General features: G+C 38.4%; 1 protein-coding gene across 1 annotated transcript; it reads left to right on the top strand.

Moving 5' to 3' along the window:
* The first annotated feature begins 1,266 nt into the window (after positions 1–1,266).
* Positions 1,267–2,382, top strand: LOC136247739 (uncharacterized). The gene has a single exon (XM_066039565.1). The coding sequence runs from the start codon at positions 1,267–1,269 to the stop codon at positions 2,380–2,382; it is 1,116 nt and encodes a 371-aa protein (XP_065895637.1).
* Positions 2,383–12,782: the final 10,400 nt, after the last annotated feature.

Genomic DNA, 12,782 nt, shown 5'->3' with positions numbered 1-12,782 from the left:
AGAACAGGTTCATGTTAGAGATCACGTGACCAGGAGAGTTGTAACATAAATCGTCGTCCTTCAGTTCACTGGCCGCGGTACTCGTAATTCTACCCTTAAACGCTGTTGTACCGCTTTTATCGGTAGAACTAAAGGCGAACATAATTACCATTGTTACAGTCGTTTGTAGCTTTTTTCGTAATATAGGTGGGCACTAACTGGAAATGCCGTTCAAGAGACCAAGATCACCCAATAGTACGCCAGAGAAATCGTCAGATAAGTCGGTTAAAGTAGATGTATGTGTTAAACGTAATGAAACGGTGGTTGAAGATTGTATTTCCTGTGATTGGTGCTCTGAATGGGAGCATAGATCCTGTGCCTCGATTCAAGAAAGGGACTTTGAGCTATGTAATTATGAAAATATTGCATTTTTTTGCTATCGTTGCTTGCCAGATGTCTCAAAAGCCCTCTCATGGCGATCACTTTACTACACCTATTCCAAACCTGATGCTGAGTTCGAAAAGAGATTTCAGTCTATGGAAGATAAGTTTCACAAAGGAATCGGTCACCATCTTACTAAATGCTTTGAGGCAGCTAATTTAGCAGACTTGCAAAAAGCTACAAAACATCAGTTAAAGACTTATCAACAAACATTAATGACCTGTCCACCTCTAGCAGTATTATTATTATTATTATCAGCAACCTTCAGATGGAAATTGAAAGTACCCCAGTATCTTTAAACCCAACCCAATCTAGTTCTGCAGCTGCGCCCCCAGCCAGCTCTGCTTTAAGTACAATTGATGAGCTTGCTGGCCATGACAAAAAAAAAGAACAAGATTGTTTATAACCTACCTGAACCTGCTCCAAACGAAAGTGATAGTGATTCATTTACTGCTATGTGTTCTTCTGTTTTCAATGATTCATATGCTATCACAAAATCAGTACGATTGGGGAAAAAGCTGCCTAACAAACACAGGCCTCTGTTATTGAGCTTAGAACACGAAGAAGACAAACTTACGCTGATTTCTCGCTCTTACCTTCTACGCCATAATGATTCCTACAAGAACGTGTTCATAGCCCCGGACAGAACCAGGTTTGAGAGAGAAAAACACAAGAAACTGCTTTCTGAACTTAAACACAGACGCTCACAAGGTGAGGTTGACCTAAAAATCCGTAATGGAGCTATAATCACCAAACCTGCTAGAGGTAACACAGCTGCTCACAACTCTGTACCTACTACTAACCAACATTCCTGACAACTTTCAAAATGGCCTGATTAACTGTTCCATGTCTCATACATCTGATTTAAGTTATAGCAGCCAATTTGATTCTTCTCCTGGCCCCTGTACTTTTGATAACTCTGATTCTCCTGAAATTAGTTTTAAACTACCACGGCTTGCCATTGCTAATTTTTGTGGTGTTAGAAACAAACAAGCTGAATTGGAATTGTTTCTAGATAATCAAGATATTCACTTATTAATAGGAACTGAATCGCACTTAAACGATACAATTTTTGATTCAGAAGTTTTCCCCAGAAACTATTCTGTATTCAGGAAGGATAGAAATATTCATGGAAGAGTATTTATCCTAGTTGAAAAATCCATACCATCATCAATTCTAGAGATAGACTCAACTTGTGAAGTTATCTGGGTCCTTTTACATCTCCAACATTCTCATGACATCATCCTGGGAGCTTTCTATGCTCCTCCAAATTCTCCATCATCTGTATGGGATGAGCTCTCCGAAAGTTTAACACAAATAAGGCAAAGGTTTCCAACTACAATGATCGTATTGGGAGGTGACTTTAATTGCCCTGGCGTGGATTGGTCGTCTGGTTCACTTATGGACTCTTACATAACATCAACTTTCCGAGAATCCTTGATAACACTAGCTCATGATTTTATGTTGGAACAAACTGTTAATTTGCCAACCAGAGGTAATAACATTTTAGATTTGTGCTTTACCACCCACCCTGACTATATCCATCAGTGTATAACAGTATCAGGCTTCAGTGACCATGAGACAGTTATTGTAGAACTGGCCAATCTTCAGGTTGGCCACAAGAGTGTTCAGAAGAAAATATACCTTTATAATAGAGCAAACTGGGATATAATTAGGGAAAAGGTCTCTACAGTTTCAGACATGTATTTAACTTTGAATGAAAATAGCTCTAGAACTGTGGAACAAAATTGGAACTTTATTCATGAAAGTATTCTACAAATCGTTAAAGACCATATTCCAGCTAAGCAAATATCTACATCAAGTCGCTTACCATGGATGATCTCTCAACTCAAAAGGCTGATTAAAAGAAAACAACGTTTGTATATGCGAGCTAAAAGATTTAAACGCCCTTCTGATTGGAAAGATATAAAGACATGCAATCCCAAGTACAATCTACTTTAAAGCAACAGCGCCTTAAATATCTTACTAGTAGTTTAAACTCAGATTGTGACAATAACAGAAGAAAAACATTTTGGAGGTTTATAAAGTCTCAAAAGCAGGATACAACTGGCATTAGCACATTACAGACACTGACTGATCAAGTAACTACACCCAAAGAAATAGCAGAAACTTTAAATAACCAGTTTAAATCTGTCTTTACAGAAGAGGACTTGGAAAGCATCCCTGAAATGCCAGCATCCTTATATCCATCTATAAACAACATTCATATATTACCAAATGGGGTTTTCAAAGTACTATCTGAGTTGGATCCCTATAAATCCCCTGGCCCTGATGCTATCTATGGACATTTAGTAAAACAAACTGCTGCTAAAATTACTCTGATGCTGACCCATCTCTTTCAACAATCTTTGTCCACTGGTGTGGTCCCTAGACAATGGAAACTAGCACATGTCACTCCCATTTTCAAATCGGGCAAAAGATCTGTCCCACACAACTACCGACCAGTATCTCTGACATCAATCATTTCAAAGTAATGGAACATATCCTCACAAGTCAAATTATGAAACACTTGGAAGCTCATGATATCTTAGTCCCCTGTCAATTCAGCTTTAGATCAAGGCATTCCTGTGAATCGCAGCTGCTTACTGTTACTGATGACTTTGCCAAAGCATTGAATAATAAACTCCAAGTAGATGTTGGTATACTAGACCTGTCCAAAGCATTTGATAAAGTTCCACATAAAAGACTGCTAAGCAAAATTGAATTCTATGGCATTAGAGGCAAGATTTTACAATGGCTAGAGTCTTTCTTGAGCAATCGCTACCAACAAGTTGTCGTAGATGGTTCCTTTTCTAATCATTGTAAAGTCACATCGGGAGTACCACAAGGCTCAGTTTTGGGTCCTACCTTGTTCTTACTGTACATAAATGATATAACTGAGGGTATCAGTAGCCAAATGAAACTCTTTGCAGATGATTGCTTAATATACAAAGTTATTCTCAGTTCAACAGACCATCAAACACTCCAACAAGACTTGACAATGCTGTCAAAGTGGGCAGATAAATGGCAAATAGCTTTTAACATCAGCAAGTGTAAGATAATGCAATTTTCTAATCACCATAACAAAAGTTTATTTACGTATGTAATGAATGGCACCTCACTGGCAGTTACAGAACAACATTTGTATCTTGGAGTAAAGTTACATCACAGACTTTCATGGAAACCACATATAGATTACATCTGCAATAAGGCAAACAGAGCTGTTGGTTTTTTGCGACGGAATCTTCAGCATTGTCCTAGCCATCTACGTGAGCTAGCATATAAACAATTTGTCTTGCCTATTTTAGAGTATTGTTCATCAATATGGGATCTACACCACCAAACCAACATAAATCAAGTAGAGATGGTCCAACATAGAGCTGCTGGTTTTGTCACAGGTCAACCATGGAGACGAAATAATAGAGACAGCATCACTAACATCCTTGAAAACTTGCAATGGCCTACACTACAAGAACGTCGCAAATCAGCTAGACTGGTTTTACTATATAAAGTTCTACATGATTTATTAGTTATACCAAACTGTTACCTCCCATTTAAATCTACTGTATCACGGACCCGACACTCACACAACTTTAAACTAGTACCTTACCAACCAAGAATTGATGTATATAAATATTCCTTCCTCCCAAGAACTGTACCAGAATGGAATGGATTAGATGATGAGATTATTGAGACTGACTGTGTTGAAGAATTTAAGCAAAAATTAGCCCCTTCTATGTATATAGTTAATTAACTTATCGTAATTGTATATATTTTTATAGTTTATTATTGTAATTGTACGTATGTATATAATTAAGTAAATTGTCGTAATTGTACATAATTATATAGTTAAGTAACTAATTGAAATTGTACACATGTAATTGCACATCAGCATTATACCCCTGGAGGGTCCTGCTGTTTAACAATAAATAATAATGATGTTGACTTCGTCCGTATTAAGCGCCTCTAAAAATAATTATCATGTTTAGATTTGGCTTTGTGTCTACTTTAGAAACATTTATTACATTTATCTCTTATTAATAAACTCAAATGGTAAGATTTAAGCATTAAACAGGTACTTTTTAATCATGCCAGCTAGCTAACTAGCTATCACCTTTCACGCAGTATTCCAACCCAAAACTTCCTCCAGAGAACATCTCAAGGAGTGTGCAGTTTCAAAAGCTTCCTGGTTGGCATTCTCCCAGACCCCCTAGACTGAGCCTCACCACTTTCACTTTTACTCTGACGCCCCTGCAGTCAACTCTTATGTCATTGCTAGTGCTTATCTCTTGCTATTATAAGTACTAGCATTTTACTATCTTAAAATTTCATTATGAGCAAGATTACAGACAGTTCTATTTCCCTATTGTGAGTATTGCATTCTTGAGGAAAGTCAATCTTTAGATCTATCTCAAGCTAAATGTTAGTAATGTATATTATAGCTAATGTTGTCATTATTATGATGGTCACACCCTCTTGTACATAGTTCATGTGCTTATGCTGTGACAGCATACTGTTACAACATGTACCTTTTGACTTTGCTATTTTAGAGACATCAAACATCACAAACAGTACACCTAAACCAGAGGCAATGCAGATTTCAGAAGTTTGGGACTTTAAGAACTGGACAAAATCAGGGTCAGGTCGCATACACACAAAGCATCATCCTTGTTGATTTACTCAAGAACCAGCCCAGAGAGCGCAATACAATCATCTAAATTTGGAAGGTTGGAGCCTGAAGTGCTCACATTTGAGTGTGGACTGTAAGTTTTTAGTTTATGCTTTATGTATGTATTTTTATGTATGTGTATGCATGTTGGTATGTAATTTGTATGTACATTAGTGATAGGTGATATACGTATAATAATTTTGGCTGCAATGAACAAACGTCATAATTGTCATGATCATTGTCCACTCTACTGTAGCAGTATAGAAATACTAAACACATTATGAAGTGTCCATTGACTGCCCATCTGATCAAGCATAGCTGGAAATTGACTACATGTAGCTACACAGCCATAATTCTTTCACAGAAGTGTCCTACTATATAGGCCAAGAACTGTATATTCCTTGTTTCCTGTCACCTGTCTGCATGGTAATTTTAGAGCCACATGCAAATTAATTAACGTAGACTCCAGTTATTAGGCGCACATGGTTATTAAGCGCATATTCCCTGTTAAGCGCATATGGTATAATTGTGCTAGGCACCTGTTTGTTAAGCGCATATGGTTGAAATCGCCTCTGCAACCTTGTACTACATAGAATTGCAGCAAAAAAAAATTGTCAGTATAAATCAAGCATGTCACAGCACACTCGATGCCCGTTGTGCAAGCCGTCATGTCTAGCCGATACTGCCATCTGTTATGACGATAGCTGTAGCTAATATAAGGATTTCCGTTTCCACGACTGAAACAAACTATTTACTGGTGTTCAAATTGCTTCAAAACTGTAGTGGGCACAACTAATGCCCTCCTAGCAGAAATTCCTTACCATAATTTATAAGCACATACACTTAACAAGCATAGTATAATTTCACAAATAATCCCTCCGGAAAATTATAAACGCATGCGCCTAATAACCAGAGTCTACAGTATTACAATTTGTCACAAACCTGTAACTAATATTATGTAATACTGTCACGTGATATTTTTTCATATTAATAGCACTGTGTTGTACAATAGTCAGTTCTCTGCAGTATTAATGAATAAGATTGTTGTGCTATAACGAAGGAAGCAACTGAGTTTCTTCCCTCATCTCCCTGACACGGTTTTGGTGTAGCTGGCAGGATGTCGGGCCTGCTGCGGAAGCTTTAGGACCAGCGAAGGCACGACTCCAGCATTATATCAAGGAGGCTGAGCAGTTAATCTCTAAGCCTATTGAAGGAGGTACGATGGAGGAGGAAGAACTCACTCTGGAGGACTTAATAGAGCGTATAAATAATAATGTCTCTGTTATAGAACGATGTAATGCCAACTGGACCAGTCTTTTGCAAGACCTAAGGGGCGAAGCAAAGGTCACCGAGGAGCAGGAACATAGTCGCGTTGCTGAAGGAGATGAAGGGTATGTTGAGGTGTTATTGAATGCAGGTGAATGCATAGGTCGTATGAGAGCAAGATTAAAACGATTTGAGAAGACATTAGTGCAGAGAACTCCCCTTTCATGCCCTTCTGATCCTAAAGCAGCTGGCGGTAGCAATACTGGTGGATTACAAATCAGTCTACCAAAGTTACAGCTACATACATTTGATGGTAACTTGCTACAGTGGCAAGAATTTTTGGGACACATTCTCAGCTGCTGTTCATCAACAAAACTTACCACCAGTTGCTAAGTTTAGTTACCAGGTGTACTAAACACTTAACTTGTTAAACTGTTACTTCATCTAGATCCTTTAATTGTCACTCCCAGTTAACAAAATGTCCTGGTGAGACTTCATATTTAGCATTTGTGACCAGATTTGCGAAAAAGTACCTTTTTCACACACAAATTTTGACCTATTTTTTGGACTTCGATACTTCATAACTTCTTTATCATTGCTTATACCTGTCTGAAATTTCCATCAGTAAAGCTACAGTATCGGGGTTGGGCCATCTTCCCAAGGTGTAATGGCACCCATTAGTGACAGTTTTTTTTTTAATTAGCAGGACCTTGCTATACGTATGTCTATATTTAGATACAAACAGTAGCTTAGTCAGTGTAAGGAGCCAACTGTTAACATTTTGTTTGCCCACATGTAAAATGTGTGGAAAAGGTACCTTTTTGCTAATTCGGTCACATTTATAAATGATCGGTGGAACAGCCAGTACATAATATATAATTAATGTCTTAAGGACTCTACATAACATACGTGGGGTATCTTTGGCACTCAATTCTTTTAGGTGTAAATACAGCACATGGACCCACCCTGTATGGATATCCTTATTAATCAAGTTGCTATGTAAATTGTGACATTTTCTGCATCTGCATTGTGGAAATTATGTAGTTTATGCTTTCTCTGAGCTGTAATGGTGTTTTCTTAAAGATGCATGATATGACACACTTCATATAAACAGGATAATGTAATCTACATAATATTACTCTATAGCTTGAAAACCATGTGACATACAGGGATATACATCAATTCAGGCAGTTACTAATATTGCTAGTTCCATCCTGGGAAACAGTTGCATGCTATTAAGAAAAAGTTCAGTATCAACTCTGTTGATGTGTAAGTAACCATGTACGCTTCTGATGATATACCGGCCACCAATTAATACTGTAAATCCAAGACAGTATGAGCTTAACAGTGTATGCTAGCATCACCACCAATGACATCAACTCTATGCAGGGAAATGTGTTTATTTGCAAAAAGGTATCAAACATCCTTATCCAATATGAGTATCGCTTCCATCTTACTAACTGCAAGTAAGGTTTCAAACACTCTTAATGGTACAACTGCTGGTGAATAGCTAGACACTCTAGGCATCATCGTCACTACTGGAACAACTGTTACCAACTCCAGGATTGCTGCCTGTAGTCACCACAGTGCTGGTACCACCACTAATATCAGCTCAAGTAAGGCTCACTAATTCAGCAAAAAAAACATAATACTTTATTTTCTTACAGCTGTAAGTGGCAACACTAAACAGCATTACACCAAGAATTAATAATAATGGCTCTTGATTACACGAAGCTATAAATGTACTTACATTCAGATAAGCATGTAAAGTCCACCCCTGCAGCACCATGCTGGAGGCAGTCAGTCCACCAATTTATTTTATGCACAGACCCCAGCCCTAATGGCACATCCAACCACCCACTGTACTCAAAAGTTATGATCAATGTACAAAGATCATGGTGATTGGTGACCATGTCCAGTACAGCCAATTGTACATTAGCTGCACTGGAAACATATACTATGACCCCTATACATTGACAATCATTGCCAGCCACAGGGCACTCCCAACCACCCACTTATGATGTTAAGTGTGCCAGGACTATGGTGGACACTTCCAGGTAGAGACACCACCTGGAATGTCCACCACGACACAATTACCACCATAGCCAGCCCTGATGGCACCCAACCAACTGCTTTTTAACCTAACAACTGTTTTTCAGATAAGTGCATAAGTATTATTAGTGAACTGGCTACCTCCAGCATGGGATAGTCAGTTGACTGCTGCTTTTGTCGTTGTCATTACCGTTGCTGCTCCTGTCGTTTTTGTTGCTGTTGCTGCAGCAGTTGCTGCTGTTGTAGCTGCTGCATCTTGGAATCTTTCTTTGCCCTATATTTCGTTCTCAACTGGTCTCTCCACTGGTCAACTGTAATATCACTCATTTTAATAATATTGGGCAATACCAATTCCCAAGGTACTGAGCATGACCGGTTTCCACTAAAATGAACAACATTTAAAGATAATGGGCTTTTAGAATTATACATATACCAGCTAAAGCTTGATGGCACTTCTGACACTCATGTTGCTTATGCTTCTTGTGCTCACATAATGGTTGTTCTAATCCAGCAGCAGCAGCAGCAGCAGCAGCAGCAGCAGCAGCAGCAGCAGCAGCAGCAGCAGCAGCAGCAGCAGCAGCAGCAGCAGCAGCAGCAGCAGCAGCAGCAGCAGCAGCAGCAGCAGCAGCAGCAGCAGCAGCAGCAGCAGCAGCAGCAGCAGCAGCAGCAGCAGCAGCAGCAGCAGCTTCCTTTTCCAATAACATTTGACTGAACGACTTACTGTTCCTATAAGCATAATGAACATACACTAAATATCCATAAAAAGTGTGATACAAAAGCATACTAGGTGGTGTTGTCTTCACTTCTCGCTCTTGCAATTGCTGTGAAATGCATGAAAGGTACCAAATAATAGTTACCAATTGTGACCGGGCCTGCGAAAACAGGGCATGTGGGCACAAACTACGCCCCGTCACTTTACAGGTCATATCTCAGTTCTGGAATGGAATATTTGGATTCTGTAACTTGCATCATAAAGCCAATTAAATGCGTACTAAGAACTGAAACGTGCTTTGTCATAGCATTATGGTACAAAACGTTATGAGTGATGGAAGTTTGAAAAAGTAGGCAAAAATCATGTGCCCACAAGCCCTATTTTCGCAGGCCCAGTCACAATTAAGAATTACCAGTCTGCCACTCGAGTGAAACACAGATACAGATGGTAATGAAGCAACCTTATCAGGATGTATGACTGTGAACAATACTCGAGGACCGCCAGTGCATACAGCAGCTCTGATCTCATCCTGTACAGTGGTGTTTGCCGCCTCAGGAAACTGATGCAATGGTGTTGGAGGGGTAGGAGGGGAAGTGGCAGGTCAAGAGCTGGAGGAAGGTCCTCTTGAGCACAGAGAGGAGGAGCAGACAGATTTAAACCCTGTATGCGTGCCAAAATCTCCTTCCTCCTCTCTTCATTCTTGTGCCACGTTCGCTATTAACAAAAGAATCAATAATTTCAGCCTTATAAAATACAGTAACTAACCAAAGTAGTTGTATTAATAGTGTATAAAGCAAGGTTAGTCCCCTCCAGCAGATCGAGTGAGTTGTACAAGCGAGCACGGAGGGAAGAATAATCAATACATGCTGTCTACTTGGAATTAGTAAAGGGATTGTCAGCTCAGATGTTTCTAGATTGCCTACAAAGATTTATATCTCGTAGAGGGCGACCAAGATTAATAATTTGTAACAATGCCCCACAATTTAGATTAGTCAAGTCAACTTTGGACTGGCAGTGGACTGAGTTGTTTAAAAGTGATGAATTAAGGGATAGTATTGAGTGGAGTTTTACTACTGCCCTTGCCCCATGGCAAGGTGGGTTTTACGAACGTTTGATCGGTATGGTGAAACAGAGTTTGAGGAGGGGTATGGGATGAAAGGTACTGTATTGGGATAAATTAAGAACATTGTTAGTCGAAGTTGAGGCTATCATCAACAGCCGCCCTTTAACGTACATTGGTGAGGATTTCGAATCAAGTTTTGTCCTAACCCCCACTCACTTTCTCACTGGTAACCGAGATGTGGTCCCATCTTGTCTAGACTATAGTGATGATGTTGATTATTTTCCCAAGATGGATTCAGTGAAAGAGTTGAGTGAACATTGGAAAAGAAGTCAAAAACAACTGAATCAATTTTGGGAGTCTTGGAAGCATGACTATTTGTCTAGCTTGAGAGAAACATTACCACTTGTTCATAGGAATCAACGATTACAATTAAACAGACAGCCTAGCATAGGAGAAATAGTTATTGTCAAAGATGAACATATTCCATGCAGGACGTGGAGATTAGCAAAATTAGAGAATTTATTCATAGCAAAGATGGGGAAATAAGATCAGCAAAAATTTTGCTTGCTAATAAAAACATTTTTACTAGAGCAATAAGTCACTTGTTTCCATTGGAAGTTAACTCACAAGTTAGCTGTGAAGAATCAGCAGCCAGATTGGATCAAGCATCAACTGATTTAAGAATTGTATCAAGAAGACAAGCTGCTGCAGAAGCTCGTACAAGGATTTCTGGACAATTGACAGAAAATGCTGCATGTATTCTATTTTGGTTTCCCCCAGGAGTGTCACAAACTTGTAACTAATATTATGTAATACTGTCACGTGATATTTTTTAAATATAAATAGCACTGTGTTGTACAATAGTCAGTTCTCTGCAGTATTAATGAATAAGATTGTTGTGCTATAACGAAGGAAGCAACTGAGTTTCTTCCCTCATCTCCCTGACACAATTGATAATCATGTGATCTAATACCGGTAGGGTATTCAATGTGTGGTTGTGTCATTGGGATGAAGACTAGGTTAGTGGATAGGTGGACTCTGATGTGAGGTTCTGATGTTAATATTTAGTGCATTGCATCCTGCCTAATACTATAGTAGTGAATCTCTTCAAGTAGCCATTGTGACGAATGCACATCAACACGAGTCCCATTCTCAATGAGATTGGGACTCATGTTGATGTGCATCAGTCTCAATGGTTACTTGGAGAATTCTGTTATTAATGTGTGAAATTCATACTGTTGAAGTTGATGGTAAAGAATTAGGCTAGTAAGTACAGTACTAGCTAGCACATATCACTACAAACATGACAAATCCAGCAGCTCTATATATACGTAAATACCTTTTCTGGCTGTTCAGGAAACACTTCAAACTTACTAACCTTCTAGAGGTTTGAATCTTAGCAAAATCTTTCAAATCACAACTAACTTTGAATCTAGCTCTCCTGAACCTGAGAGATAAAAGCTATTATTGAGTTAATGGGCTATCCTTGATATTAAATTATAGAATTTAATTAACAATATTATAAATAATAGCTGCCTGCCCACATGGTATTTTTTGTCTGACTAGGGCAGGTAACAAGGGATTTACAATTGTTGGCCATAGCTTGAAATTTCTAATTAGTTCTTATACTTGTATGTACGGTCTATAATATTGTTACTGCATAGTCTTTTAAAAGTACGTCATTAACATAATTATATTAAGTGCACTTACAACAAACTTGTAATAAAACACATCTATAATCACCTATATAATATTATTATATGCATGTATAGTAAACAAAAAGTTTACAGGTAATAACATCATTATTATATATCTTAAGGTTGTAGCTTATAAAGTTCTTTGGTGTTTTCTGGCGCAATGTATGACTTCAATAGCATGTAAATTAACCATTGTTGTTACTGCTGTAAAGATAGCTTCCTTTTGGAGATCATTCTCTTCAAGGTTGAACATATGTAAACCAGGGTTATTTGATAGAACAGTTGCTAAAGCATGTACTGCTTCCTTGCAATTACTAATATTGTTCTTTCTCAGTCCTAATTTCTGTAAAGAATAGGTAGTTTTCAAGCCTTTAACAATTGCTATAATACCTGCTGCATGAAGATTATTTTTATCAAGGTTAAGTACCTGTAGACCAACATTGTGTGATAGAACAGCTGCTATATTATTTGCTGCTTCTCCAGTAATCATGTTACTGCTAAGATCCAGATGTTTAAGTTTCGAAATTCCTTTTAAAGATTTTGTTACTGTCGTAACTCCTAGTGAGAACAGTCTATTTCCATGTAGGTTAAGCACTTGTAGATTTTCACTCTTTTCTAAAATAGCTGCTATATAAACTGCTTCTTCATTAGAAAGGTTGTTTTTCGCAAATTCTAATTGTTGTAGAGTAAAGGTATTTTGTAAGCTGGCTGCTATTAGAGCTATTCCTGATTGTAAGTTATTACTGTTAAGGTTGAGTACCGTCAGGTGAGTGTTTTGCCGCAGTGCACCAGCTATAGCACCTGCTATAGTACATGCAGCAGTACCTGAAGCATTGTTGTTTTCTAGAACTAGCTTTTGCAAAGTAAATGTGCCTTTTACACCAGCAGCTATTTCAGTGACAC

This window comes from Dysidea avara, chromosome 2 (assembly GCF_963678975.1).
Source record: "Dysidea avara chromosome 2, odDysAvar1.4, whole genome shotgun sequence".
Classification (NCBI taxonomy): Eukaryota; Metazoa; Porifera; class Demospongiae; order Dictyoceratida; family Dysideidae; genus Dysidea; species Dysidea avara.
This window is presented reverse-complemented; position numbering and strand designations above follow the sequence as displayed.

Excerpts from the sequence above, each read along its gene's own strand:
- LOC136247739 (XM_066039565.1), top strand. The coding sequence starts at position 1,267 with ATGTCTCATACATCTGATTTAAGTTATAGCAGCCAATTTGATTCTTCT.